Source organism: Erinaceus europaeus, chromosome 22 (genome assembly GCF_950295315.1).
Source record: "Erinaceus europaeus chromosome 22, mEriEur2.1, whole genome shotgun sequence".
NCBI classification, from domain to species: Eukaryota; Metazoa; Chordata; class Mammalia; order Eulipotyphla; family Erinaceidae; genus Erinaceus; species Erinaceus europaeus.
In genome coordinates, this window is record NC_080183.1 from 14,367,002 (window position 1) to 14,381,928 (window position 14,927).

Below are 14,927 nucleotides of genomic sequence, written 5' to 3' on the forward strand. Positions count from 1 at the left end.
TGATGTAAATCCTGAGCGACATCAGGATTTGAGCGTTGTGTACAGTGATGGAAATGTTTTTGAAGAGCATTATCTACTAGATTCAGGTCTTAGAAAGTAAGAACACAAAAATCTAGCTTTTGTATAAAGACTTTCTTTTTGCTAGGTTGAAAATCAAGGCTTTGGTTTTCTATTTTTTCCTGGCTCTTGTGGAAGAAAGAAAGGGTTGTCTCCTAAGTCATTTCTGACTCTTAAAGCAATAATGTCACCGTTCTTTTCGGAAGGTAAAATATAATTTGTACAGGAAAACAGACATAATTTCCTCTTGGGAGTCCCCTTTCTAATTTAGCATTTTCTTCCACTTGAGAAAGTGTCTCTATTTTCAGATTACTTCATCCTGAACTTTTTTGAGCTTTTGTGCAATGTAGAACTTTAAGAATTCATCTTTGTACATTTTCATTTTATTCATATACTATTTACTGCTATATATAAATCAATTTTCAGATTTTGAGTCCATTGGTTAAAAAATAGTTGCTTTATCTCCTCATGGGTTTATGTTAAGTAATTTTGCATTTTAGTCTATTATGTTATGGAAATTACTCTGAAGTTTATATTCCCTTTTTAAGCCTTGCCTTAGTCTATCTTTTGTTATTTTTTGTGGTTTAAGGAAGAAGACACCAAGCTTATTTTTTTCATTTGGAGGACTTCTTTTTCTTCTCCTTTAAGGGAAGAATCACACTGAGTTCTAGTAACAAATATTACAGTCAAGGTTCCTTAAATTGGTCCAGTATGTGTGAGGGCTACATTTGGGGGTGGGGGGGCTAATTCCTTTTGCTGTTCTGAGCTACTATTGTCAACTGCTGTTGTACATACTGTTATGTGTAAGGGCGTAAATATATTTATTATGTTTGTAAAATTCATTCTGTACAATTGCAGATCAAGGTTGCTCTTCTGTGATATATGGGATACTATGTTTTAAAGACCATCTTGGAATACAATTAGAGAACTTAGTATTTTGATGTACTAAGAACTATTTTAAGTTTAATATTTACCTTTGCAAAAACTTTAATTAAAGATGTTATTTAAAAAAAGGAATGTTGCTTGCTTTATTTAGTGTGTTGTAACATTTATGCTTTTAATTCTGATCCTCTAGCTACCACACCATCTCCCAGATCACATAACATTTATATAGATAGAAAATGATAGTCTAGAAAGGAAATGTTTTATATCGTTAGCAAATTACATTTAATTTTTAAAAAATATTTATTTTCCCTTTTGTTTCCTCAAAATTAAAAATAAGGGGGCCAGGTGGTAGCACAGCGGTTTAAGCGCGCAAAGTGCAAGGACCAGGTGTAGGGATCCTGGTTCGAGCCCCCAGCTCCCCACCTGCAGAGGGTCGCTTCACAAGCAGTGAAGCAGGTCTGCAGGTGTCTGTCTTTCCCCCTCTCTGTCTTCCCCTCCTCTCTCGATTTCTCTCTGTCCTATCCATCAACAATGATAAACAACAAGGGAAACAAAAAGGGAGAAAAAATGGCCTCCAGGAGCAGTAGATTTGTAGTGCAGGCATCGAGCCCCAGTAATAACCTTGGAGGCAATAAAATAAAATAAAATTAAAATAAGTTGAACTAGACTTAGAGCAGCTTAGAAATAGATATTTTAAAATAGGTGTGTCTACTTCAACAAACACAGGTTGCTTAAAGCAGAACATCCTATTTGTCATTTTTTGACTGGACCATTTGCAAATACTTGATAAGAGAGTCAGCTTATTTTGGCTTATGGTCCCTGATAATGCATTGTGTGCCTTTATTTCTTCTTCAGGATTTATTAAGTGAGAGAAAAACCAGGGCATCACTCCTCTCTGACATGTCAAGGTTTTGGACTCCAGACCTCCATGCATGTAAATCCCGTAATCTACCTGTTAAACCAGATCTGCTCACTATTTTGTGTTAATTTCAGAAGGTAGTGAATAATGGGGTCTTTTGATCTTATAGTTAGTGAAATGAATCCTAAGAACCTTGTCTTTTTGAAATTTGTACTCCTCATACAGGGTATTTTAGAAAACACAGATTTTGAACTATGATGAAAATTTTGAGTCAAAAAAAAAAAAAAATCTTGATTTTTTGATTTTTTTTTTTTTTTTTTTGCTTCCAGGGTTATTGCTGGGGCTCCTGGAGGTTATTTTTCCCCTTTTTTTGTTTTTAAAGAATTTACGTATTTATTCATGAGAAAGGAGAGAAAGAACCAGACATCACTCTGGTACATGTGCTGCTGGAGATTGACTCGGGACCACATGGTTGAGAATCCATCCAATCAATGCTTTATCCATTGTGCCACCTCCCAGACCACCCTTTTGTTGTTTATTGTTGTTGTTGTTATTTTTATTGTTTTTGTTATTGCTTTCATTGTTGGATAGGACAGAGAGAAATGGAGAGAGGAGGGGAAGATGGGGAGAAAAAGACAGACACCTGCAGATCTGCTTCACCACTTACGAGGTAAGCCCCCTGCAGGTAGGGAGCCAGGGGCTTGTGCTGGGACCCTTATGCTGGTCCTTGTGCTTTGCACCACTTGCGCTTAACCTGCTACGCTACTCCCCGGACCCCCAAATCTTGAATCTTTACAGTATAGTCTCCTACAATAATAATCTTAACCATTTTGGTGTTTGCTGTAAAATGACCATGTTAGGGTTTTGTGGATAAATTAGCTAGTGCATATAAACTCAATGATGCTTGGTAACACTCATGACACATTTACATGATTTAATGGTCAAAAAATATTAATGGTAGGGACCAGGTGGTGGCACACCTGATTAAGTGCACAAGGACCTAGGTTCAAGGCCCTGGTCCCCACCTGCAGGGGAAAAACTTCATGTGTGGTGAAGCAGGGCTGCAACGTTCTCCCCCTCTCTTATCTCCCACTTCCCTCTCAATTTCTGTATTTATCCAGTAATTAAATATATTTTAAAATATTAATGGTCAAAATAGAAAGCCAAAGAGAATGTCATTTGAGTGCTGTGAAACATCTAGTTGCAACCAAATTAAGTTTGGAAGATTAAGTTAGTGAAGCAATTCATCCGGCTTTAGCAGAAAGTGTCTAAGGGAAGAAAAGTGAGTGGATAAGGAGCTTGGGAGGGGAGAATTTTTTTTCTTCTGAATTATATGTCTAAACTAGGCTGAGATTCCCCAAAGCTAAGACAGTAGTAAAGGTCTAATTTAAAAACTGATTTTTCCCAAACACTGTACTCTGCCCTGATAATTTATGGAGAAAAGCATTTATTAAAAAAGATAATTTATGGAGATGTTACTGCAAGACATTGTAACTATGGTTACCCTACTAAGTCAGACCTGAATTCCTATTCTAGTGATTATACTGGCAGTCCTATTTCTGAAAAAATAAACAAGAGAAAAAATTGTATCAGGTTTCTTCCCCACCTTTCAAAGGAGGAAGAAACAGATGAAAGTATTTCCTTACTTTAGTTTTGAAGTAAGGTTTTTCTTTGTTTGGGAGATAAGTGAGCATATTTTAACTCATTTAACTCCCTCTATTTACCGACTTCTCCTGGACCAGGAATATTAATCAAAGATGAAAAAAGACAGTTGCTGCCTTAAAACATAGTTGGGAAGGTGAGATTTCAATAAGTTGTGTCAAACACACTTCTCAACACACAGTAACTGCTCAGCAAAGGTATATATACCCGAAGTTTATTAGTGCTTAGTTTTAAGGATTTCTTTTTATTTATTTTCCCTTTTGTTGCCCTTATTGTTTTATTTTTGTTGTAGTTATTATTATTTTTATTGATGTCGTCATTGTTAGAGAGAAATGGACAGAGGAGGGGAAGACAGAGGGGGAAAGACAGACACCTGCAGACCTGCTTCACCGCTTGTGAAGGGACTCCCTTGCAGGTGGGGAGCCGGGGGCTTGAACTGGGATCCTTCTGCCAGTCCTTGCGCTTGGCACCACGTGCGCTTAACCCACTGCACGACCCCGCCCCCCCCCAGTTTTAAGGATTTATTATTTGTTTTGGGGGTGTGGGGTGGGGTAGAGAGAGGGTTTCCTTTGTGCTAAGAGAAAAACCAGAGCATCTTCACTGGTATCTAACGCTAACACCAGATTGACAACAACCAGTCTGACAAAGCAACTTGGTCACATTTGACTTAAATGGAGAGAAAGAATGGTGGGACAGTGTCCCTGTGGGACTTACCTAACATCCTAATACACAGGTGACAGCGACACAGAGGCCCATCTACTCAGAGTTCATTTTCTCAGCAAGGCCTCTGCACCTGAACTCTCCTTTTGCCTACAGCTTTCTCCAACATCTCTATTCCCAGAGTCAAGAAAACTCCTTTTGGGGAGTCAGGCGGTAGAGCAGCGGGGTGAGCACACGTGGTGCGAAGGTCAAGGACTAACATAAGGATCCTGGTTTGAGCCCCTGGCTCCCCACCTTCAGGGGTGTCGCTTCACACATGGTGAAGCAGGTCTGTAGGTGTCTTTCTCTCCCCCTCTCCATCTTCCCCTCCTCTCTCCATTTCTCTCTGTCCTGTCTAATGACACCAATAACAACAATAATAATAACTACAACAATCAAAAAGGGCAACAAAAGGGAAAATATTTAAAAATAAAACTCCTTTTTCTACTGAAAGTGCTGTGAACAGACCTAGGATAGTCACACAAAACTGGCACTTTTCAAGAAGCATCTATTTGGTATGCAGACTTGCTTTAAAAGTGCCAGCTTGGTTCTTAGAATGAGACATTTTCTCTTTATAATATAAAGAACAGTTTTTATTTTTTTTTCTTCCAGGGTTATTGCTGGGGTTCGGTGCCTGCACCATGAATCCACTGCTCCTGGAGGCCATTTTTCCCCCTTTTGTTGCCCTGCTTGTTTTATCATTGTTGTGGTTATTATTATTGCTGTTATTGATGCATTTTTGTTGGCTAGGACAGAGACAAATCAGGAGTCTATGCATAACCATTATGCTATTTACCCCTGCCCATAAAGAACAGTTTTAACAGTCCTTTTATTCCCCCCTCCCCAACCCCCCAGGAAATGAGGGAGAGATTGCGGATTATCTTCCCTTCTGTCACTCCCAGGGTCCCCTCCCCCTCCCTCAAATTTCCTGAAGACATAGACATAGACTTGAGCACAAGTCACCCCTTACTCCCCTGGTAGTGTCGGGCCTACATTTCACTGTTCTCCATTTGAACATGTCACTATTAAAATTGATCTTTCCTGTTGCTGATCCGTCTAATGATACTTGCGAGTTACTGACCCAGTTTGAGAACCAAGAGGGGTGGAGGATTTTTTCCAGCGTTCCTACACTACCAGTGTGGTGTTCTAATAGGGAAAATGGACACAAGGAAGCATATGCATTAAAGAAGGACTGCGAATGTCAACTGATTTGCCCTTTTGATAACTAAAAGATACAAAATAAAAATAATGTTCCAGATTACTCTTTTTAATGCAGTGCTAGAGACCAGACTCAAGGTCTAATGTATTTGCTGTATTGCTGAGTTACTGCCCCCTGCTTGGAAAAGTCATGAAGCAAAATCTGTCATAACTTCTCTGAAAGTCCAGTATAGTGTGTGTGTGTGTGTGTGTGTGTGTGTGTGTGTGTGTGTGTCTACGTGTGCACGTATGTGTGCACATGCGTAAGGGGGTGAATTTCAGGTCTCTTCCTCAAAATGCAGGTAAAAATATCTCTTGTCAGATTTGAATGAGAAAACTATAGAGTGAAGTTGCAGACTTTGGAACCAGACTGACCTGGGGTCAGGTACCAGGTGTATCTACTCTCTGGGCTTCAGATCCGCTATCTATATGGACTGTCTTAAGCTATTGGTGCTTGAGAGGAAGAATAGATGTAAAGGAGAAACACGTCATGTTAGCAGCAAGGTTCCTCTAGTTTCATCTTCATATTCTGCAGTTGGCGTTAAAACGCAGGAAACTGATGGTGCAGATTAATAAAAGTTGCAGTCAGGAGTCTTGATACCTGGTAGGTTCCCTTCCCCTTCCTTGAGGCCAGGGCTTCTTTGTCTACAGATGCTGGTGAAGCTTTCCACCTGCAGGTGGGGACCAGGGGCTTGAACCCAAGTCCTTGCACGCTGTAATGTGTGCGCTTAACCAGGTGGGCCACTACCTAGCCCCCACTAGATACTTTTTAAAATAATATTTTTATAATAATATTTTATAGTTTTTAATAATAGTTCTATAATAATATTTATTCCCTTTTGTTGCCCTTGTTTTTTATTGTTATAGTTGTTGTTGTTGTTGGTGTCGTCATCTTTGAATAGAACAGAGAGAAATGGAGAGAGGAGGGCAAGACGGGGAGAGAAAGACACCTGCAGCTCTGCTTCACCGCTTGTGAAGCAACTCCCCTGCAGGTGGGAAGCCCGGGGGCTCAAACCGGTCTCTCTTTCTCTCTCTTCCCCTCTCCCCTTTTACTTCTCTCTGTCTTCTATTAATTAAGAAATTAAAAAATAAAAAGGAAAAAAATGTCCATCAAGAGTGGTAGATACACTGTGCAGGCTCATAACCCCAGTAATAACCCTGGTGGCTAAAGCAAAACCCTGAAGATAATGTTTTTTCAAAAGCTGAAGAAATAATTTTAATTTCTCCCAATTATTATTTTCACCAGTGGCCCAACTGCACTAATTAAAAAATGAAATCAGGTAGGGGCCATGGAGGTTTTGCAAACAACTTTAATGCCTGAGACTCCAAGGTCCCAGGTTCATATCCTGGCACCACCATTAGCCAGAGCCGAGCAGTACTTTGGGGGGAATAATCAGCTAAAATATTGGATATCTGGGAAGACCTCAAAATGCCAAAAGTATGTGCTCACTTTTTCCCTTTATCCAGAGTAAGCTCAGAGATGGTGAAAACAGGTATGATGTCAGGCTTCTCCCCTTTCATCAGAACCATGGCCTTGATGGGTCAAGGTTTCTCATTTCTCTGACATTTGTTGAAACTATTAGTACCCCCTCCCTCCCCACCTCCCCACTTTCTCTTCTGTCAGAATGCTTAAGGAATACTTTGGAGACATTACAATTTCTGAGAGCGAATAGAGTGAAAGTTTTCTATTATCAATAATAAACCCTAGCAGTCATGTTCCCAGAGATGAATGTCTTATTTGCCAATATCTAAACTTGGCCCATCATCATCCCAGAAGCCTTTTTCAAACAAAGGAACAGAATTTAAGCCTGGGGGTGGGGGGCAGGCAGTGGCACATCTGTTTGAGCACATGCATTACCATGCTCCAGGACCCTGGTTCAACTCCCGAGACTGCACCTACAAAGTGGAAGCTTCAGGAGTGGTGAAGCAAGCAGGTCTCTCTCTACCCCTCTCTATTCTGTCTCCTAAACTTCTTTCTGTCTCCATCCAATAAATACATTTTAAAATAATTTAAGCCTAGGATTTGCTAAAGAGAAACAGGGATGGCACTAGTCTTGTTTTGCTCAAACTTATACATCATCTATTTAGTGTGGCTCTTCCTGAAAACACTGAACAGCCCGCTAGAGAAAGGCTGTTTTATTGTTGTAGTTATTATTGATATTGTCGTTGTTGGGTAGGACAGAGAGAAATGGAGAGAGGAGGGGAAGACAGAGAGGGCAAGAGAAAGAAAGACACCTGCAGACCTGCTTCACCGCGTGTGAAGCGACTCCCTGCAGGTGGGGAGCCGGGGGGCTCAAACCAGGATCCTTATGCCTGTCCTCACACTTTGCACCACATGCACTTAACCTGCGGTGCTACCGCCTGATTCCCGAACTATTTTTATAGTGCTTTAATATCCCCAGAATGAGCTGTAATAAATGTTGCTTTTTTTTTTTTTTAAGACTGGGAGGCACAGGGCTCAGATACAATTAAATTTTTCATTGTGTGCTGTTTCAAATGCTGAAATGAGGAAATTACCATATACGCAATTAGCTCTAATGTGCTTAAATATAAAAAAGGTAGACCAAGTAGATCAGAAGCAACCAACAGCACAGCTATATACAAGATACTGGGTACTGTACAGCAAACCCTAACAAAAGGACTTTTCAAAGTTAACCCAATTACCAAATAATGTGATGATGACATTATCCATTGTCTTTTGGAACCCTAAGACAGCAGGAACCTTACATCTCCAATACAGAGCCTCTACTTCCCCCAGTCCTGGAACCTTTGGATACTACGGCCCACTTTCCCGTATGCCTCTCCCAATCCATATCAAATAATATTGCATCCGCCGATCACAACCTAACCAACGCAACGATTGCCACCTCAACATGCTTCACCTCAGACTGTGTCCAGAGACTTCACATGTGGCATGACTACCCTTCAGCTTCATTACTCGGGTGAGACCTTTCCTTTCATAGTGTTCTCTAATTCCATTTCAGGTGGTTCACTTTCTAACAAAGTCCCAAAACCTAGATATACACCAGTTTCGGTGAGAGAGAGCATATGTTCACACGTATCCATAAACTACTGCAAAATATATACCTGAAAGCAGAAGTACACTAGAGTTTGCAGTGAGTACCCCCCTAACACTTCCTCTCCACTATTCCAAGCTTTGGGTCCATGATTGCTCAACAATTTGTTTGGCTTCATATGTTAACTCTCTTTTCAGTCACCAGGTTCCAGATGCCATCAGGATGCCGGCCAGGCTTCCCTGGACTGAAGACCCCACCAATGTGTCCTGGAGCTCAGCTTCCCCAGAGCCCCACCCTACTAGGGAAAGAGAGAGGCAGACTGGGAGTATGGACCGACCAGTCAACGCCCATGTTCAGCGGGGAAGCAATTACAGAAGCCAGACCTTCCACCTTCTGCAACCCACAACGACCCTGGGTCCATGCTCCCAGAGGGATAGAGAATGGGAAAGCTATCAGGGGAGGGGGTGGGATATGGAGATTGGGTGGTGGGAATTGTGTGGAGTTGTACCCCTCCTACCCTATGGTTTTGTTAATTTATCCTTTCTTAAAAAAAAATAAAAGTTCAAATAGCCATTATCACCTTCCTGATCTGTCTTCATTTAAAATACTTCAGTAAATCAAACAGAACATCCTCCAATACCAACAACAGATCCACAAAACGGCTGGTGGAACTGAAGTTGTTTACACTTCTTGGTTATTCCTATTTTATTCAAGGAACAGTAGGCTACTGAGTGCAGTGGTCTGTGTGAGTGCTATGGGTGTGGGCAGGCTCTGCCGAGGGGAGAAGCCATACTGCCAGAAGACAGTCAAGGACCCAGGACTGGAAGGGGAAGCACCCTAGACCCCTGCTGTTCGGGACGTCTGAGACCATCAGGCAGTCCTGAAATTATCTGTGCAGTGCTTGGTGAAGGCAGTGCCTGACAGCTTGAACCTACAATTCCCAGTGAAGGCGCCTGGAGTCGCAGCCTTTGAGGAGGTGTGGTTGGCGTAACTTGCTGGAAGATGAATGAGATCCACTGTGGGCCTCTCCCTAGGGAGGCTCCTCTCTACAGATGATTCTGTGTTGTGTGAAACTCCTCTCTCAGGAGAAGGTGCTTGCTGCCTGCAGTCAGAACTCAGAGCACCCCGTCTCCTGGCCACCATATATGGCAGCATCACACAGAGGATAAGCTTCAAAAGCAATAAAGGAGTCTCTCTCTCTCTCTCTCTCTCTCTCTCTCCCATTTCCTTTTTCCCACTCCTCTCATCTAGAGAAAAAGAGAGAAGAAATATAAACCCAACTGGGAGAGAGCAACTTAATTGCACAAGTGTGCAACCCCAGCAAAGCCCTGGAAGCACTGAGAAAATAAGTTACTGGAAGAAGAAAGATTTTAGTCCCGAATCCTCTACTGTGATAAGTTATCACAGAGAGTTGAAGGAAGGATACCCGCACATAATGGTAACCCTAAAAGGAGCTCAAGAAACTACAAAAAACAATACTCTAAAATTAGCATAATTGTTACATTGGTAGGTACCACATTTATTTCACGTTGTGAAGGTAATATGCAATTTTTAGTAACAAGTCTGTTGCAATTACAGGCACAAAACATTTCAACTACTCAAGATAAAATGCATTATCAAGCAGTTACAGGTGAGAAACACATGAAAAAGGTAACACATTTGCTTCATCCTATTAGTTTACAAGTGCAAATTGGTGAATCAATCATGATTTAGGTATGCATGTTTCTAAGAGACCCACATCTCACTGAGGATCAAGAATCAACATGGAAAGACTGGAGGGGAGTTGGGGGTGCCATCTCCTCGGCCCATTGGGCTCACTAAACATACTCCACAGACTCAACAGAGCTGTGAAACACTGAGACTCAAATGCCATCTCTGCTTGGGATGAAATTAAGGGACTGTCTTGGTAGACAACTTGGAGAATACATCTTTGGATAAAGATCCTATTTCAAGAAAGGGAGATTTTGTGTTCAGTGATCAACAAGGTTGTCAAGAACTCAATCACTTGAGAGAGAATAGTTTGGATTGTCTTAGTGTTATCCTGTGGGTTGGAAATGGCAAGGAAACCAATCCCTAAAGACAAGCTAAGTGTTTTAAGACTGCACAGTGAAGTAGTAACTCTTAAGTAACCCAAATTTCCAAAGCCAACTTTTATTCTATTATGTGAATACCAATCCATTCTGGCTTGATAATCATAGTTATGTAGGCCTAGTAATTTGATGACTGATTCAGAACCAGCTCAATATGATCATTCAACAGAATTTTTGGTGCAGATGTCATAACCAAAAAATGAAACAGAAAAAAAAAATTTTTCCCCCTGGGTCATACGCATAGGCTCCGAAGAGTTTCACAGAATAGGAAAAACAGATACTGCTTCACAAGTGCTTTCCTTTTTTCCTGGTCACAGAAACATGCTTTTAGAGAAAGGAATAAAAATTTTTTAAACGAAGAGGATAGCAAGAGCTTTCATTGCTTCAGACTTCTGAGTTTTGAGAAATTTGCCCAAGACTGGTGTCCAGTCTGCTTTATTAATCAAGAGGTTATTTAGTGTGCTCCACTCGTAACTCCTATTTCTTACTGCTTAAACATATTTCTAGAGTTCATGTCTGCTATCCATGAAACTAGCCAAGAAGATGAGTTATTAGTTTGCTAGGTCACAAGCTGAAACTCTGCCAGTTTTCACACACAAAAAGTACTAATTAGGTCACATCAGGTAGATTCTTGTGAAGAGATAATTAAAAATTTCAGAGTCTGGGGAAAAAAAAAAAACCCTCAAAACCTCTCCTCCTATTTTCTAATAACTGTCCCTTTCATGATGTCAACCATTTAGTTTAAAAGAATTCAGACTCTTTGGTTGTTAATAGTGAACATGAAGTTGGATTGAGTTAACAATATAGCTGATTATTTTTTCTTGTGTCCACCAACCAAATTAACAGCATGTGCTGAAATATCAGTATGAAGTGTTATCTAAGAGAGAAGCTCAGTTTTGACATGGAGCAGTCAATATTTGTTCAGCATTGTACACAGTGTCTTCTCAGTACTTACTGAGAAAATCTTATAAGATCTCCTTGGACTTAGATATCCTGGTAACCTCTCTTCTTTCTTGGGGGTGATGATTAAGTTACTGCCAGTTCCTTTCCAGAGATGAATTCTTTTTTCTTTTTAAAATATTATTTATTTATTTATTTATTTATTTATTTATTTATTTATTCATTACTGGATAGAGACAGACAGAAATTGAGTCAGGTGGGGGACATAGAGACAGAGAAACACCTGCAGCCCTGCGTTACCACTCATGAAGCTTTCCCCCTGCAGATGGGGAGCAGGGGCTTGAACCTGGCTTCTTGCTCACTGTAATGTGAGCGCTTAACCAGGTGTGCCACTGCCTGGTCCACAGAGGTGAATTCTTGTCCCATGAAGCATCACTCGTCTGAAGATTAGTTAGGCTAGTTGTTGTGCCATGGGGTTGTATATTCAACCCCCATGCCACTGCCAGTAGTTTAGGGTCAGCTTACAAAACTGTTTGCCTGTACTCATTTGAGCTTTGTTCTTGCTTCTGTGGAGTGAGATGAGGGTTCTCAAGCAGTTCATAGTCATCCTGAATGTTGGGGAGACCTTGCATCATGTCCCGGTTGGCCTTTGGCCCTGGAAGACCCGTGCTGTTCTTTGGAGAAACTCTCTGGCCCCTGTGCGCCTGAGCCTGACGTTTACAGATGCCCAACTTGCTAAGCAGGATGAAGACATCCCTCTGGAAGGTGTTGGTAAAAATCGCATAGAGGAATGGATTGGCACAGGAGTTCAGAGGATAGAAGAGAACCAGCAATATTTTGGAGTTGGAAACGGTGATAAGAGGCTTGTTCATAAGCGCCGACAGAGCATAGAAAGAGATTGGGGCCATGCACATGAAGTCAGTGAAGATCAACACAGCCATCCTCTTGGCGATTCTGGTGTCTTTGTCCCCTGCATTATACTGGGGATTCCGGACGGTGGTGTAGATCTTTACGTAACAGAAGCAGACAATGATGAAGGCAACTATGTTGAGCAACAGAACCAGGATGATATATGCCAAGGCAAGAGGGGTCTCGGTGTCCATGGGCAGGCATATGCTGACCTTGGCGTAGCTGCTGATTCCCACCAGCGGGAGCAGGGCCAGGAGGAAGCAGCAAACCCAGCCCCCCACCATGATGACATACGCGTGCCTGAGGCGGATCTTCCGATCCAGGCGCATGGCAAAGGTGATGGCGTACCAGCGCTCCAGGGTGATGACTGTCAGCGTGTACACCGACAGCTCGCTGGCAAAGACGGTGAAGAAACCCGCGGTGTTGCACCCAGGGCCTGTCTGCCAGTCGATGGCGTGGTTGTAGTACTCAGAGTGTGTGTGGAAGTCCACAGAGGCGATGAGGAGCAGATACAGCCCCATGCAGAAGTCTGCAAAGGCCAGGTTGCACATGAGGAAGCGTGGGACAGTCAGTTTGTAGTGGCTAGTGAGGAGGATGACCAGGACAAAGACATTGCCCAGGAGAGCTAGCAGACTCACAAACCACACCACAACCCTCAGGAACTTGTAGCCCATTATGTCTTCACAGGGGTTGAACTCGTCTGACTTGGGGGTGCAAACCATGTCCTCATTGCCCCCACACACAGTATAGTCATAATGGCTGTCAAAGGCTTGTAGGGTCTCTTCCTGGGGGTTTTTGAGCTCCTGGCCAAAACCAATGTTCTCATCTTCTTGTTCTTCAAAGAAGACGTAATAATGAGAGTTCCTGTAGGAATCCTGGAGCTTGGAGTTTTCTTTGTACCCAGCGCTACTGTCCCCCAGATCTTCATATTCCTGGTAGAAAGGGCCATTCAGTGCATTCACAGATTTTCTCTGACGCAAGCTCCGAATACTGCTCTCATTACACATTAAGGACTCAAGAATTCTGCAAGGCAACAGAAGTAAGTCACCTCTTGCTTAAAAGCCACTTGTGGCTCCTAAGATAAATTCTTTCCCGTGCACTCCGCAAGTCCGCATGGCCTAATCAGGCCTGTCTCTCCTAAATCATTTTCTGTAGCCAACCCCCCTTGTACAGTGACTCAGTGGCATTGACCCTTCTCTTTGTCATCTGCAGGCAGCTTAAGCAGTGATGGAGGCTGGGAGATAGCTAATCCAGCAGAGTGTATGCTTCACTACGAAGGCGGACCCAGGGTTGAGGCCTTGGTTACCACATGAAGCTGCACCGGGGAAACTTCAACAGCAGTGAAGCAGTGCTGAGGTGTCCTCCTCTGTCTCCCTCTCCTTCCCCTCCTTCCCCTCTCTGCCTCTTTATCTAGGGAGAAAGAAATGAAGGAAGGAAAGGAGGGAGGGAGGAAGGAAGGAAGAAAGGAAAGAAAGAAAGAAGGAAGGAAGGAAGGAAGGAAGGAAGGAAGGAAGGAAGGAAGGAAGGAAGAGGGAGGGAGGGAGGGAGGGAGTCCGGCGGTAGCGCAGCGACTTAAGCGCACGTGGCGCAAAGCGCAAGGACCAGCGTAAGGATCCCTGTTCGAGCCCCCAGCTCCCCACCTGCAGGGGAGTCGCTTCACAAGTGGTGAAGCAGGTCTGCAGGTGTCTATCTTTCTCTCTCCCTCTCTGTCTTCCCCTCCTCTCTCCATTTCTCTCTGTCCTATCCAAAAACGACGACATCAATAACAACAACAATACTAACCACAACAACAATAAAATACAAGGGTAACAAAAGGGAAAATAAAAAAGAAAGACAAAGAAAGAAAGAGACTCTACTAGGAGTGGAGAAATCATGTAGGTACAGAGCCCCAGAGATAATCATGAATACTAGAATTAGTCTTCTTAGGGACCTGGCTGTACCATTTACTAACTATTTGACCTTGGGCTGATCTATGAATGTTGACTTACTCATTTTAAAAATGTTATGAGCATCTTTCATATAGGGTTGATGAAGGAAGAGATAGCTTTTGAAATTTTTTTATTTAACTTTTTATATAGACAGACAAATTGAGAGGGAACGGTTTAATGGGGAGGGACAGGGAAAAAGAGACACCTGCAGCACTGATTCACCACTTGTGAAGGTCCCCTGCCCCGCCAAGCCCCGCCCCCTGCAGTTGAGGATTGAGGACTTGAACCCTGATCCTTGCGGATAGTAATGTGTACACTCTACTTGGGCATGCCACTGCCCAGTTCCTACTTTACCTTTTATTTAAAACTCTCATAGTGACATCTGGAACTCAGTTAGGTGCCACATGTATGTTTTCTTATTAGTTTTATTTTGCTTTTTAAATTGTCACCAGGGTTATTGCTGGGGCTTGGTGCAGTCCCTATGAATCTACTGCTCCTGGCAGCCATTTTTCTCCCCCACCTTTTTTTTTTTTTTTTTTTTGATAGGACAGAGAGAAACTGGGATGGCAGGGAGAGGTAGAGAGAAATGCAGACCAGTTTCATTGCTTGTGAAGTGTTCCCCCCGAAGGTGGGGAGTGGGGCTTGAACCCACATCCTTGTGCATAGTCGCATGCACCCAACCGGGTGTGCCACTTCCCAGCTCCCTATCACTAGTTTTTTTATT

At 42.5% G+C, this 14,927-nt stretch overlaps 1 protein-coding gene across 2 annotated transcripts in view; it reads right to left on the reverse strand.

Moving 5' to 3' along the window:
* Positions 1 to 10,511: 10,511 nt before the first annotated feature.
* Positions 10,512 to 14,927, reverse strand: part of TSHR (thyroid stimulating hormone receptor) — a 119,560-nt gene continuing 115,144 nt past the window's right edge. For both annotated transcript variants that reach the window (XM_060181259.1, XM_007533813.2), the window contains one exon: positions 10,512 to 13,298. In XM_060181259.1, coding sequence (XP_060037242.1) covers positions 11,888 to 13,298 — 1,411 coding nt within the window. In that variant the 3' untranslated portion in view covers positions 10,512 to 11,887. The remainder of the gene's footprint in view (positions 13,299 to 14,927) is intronic.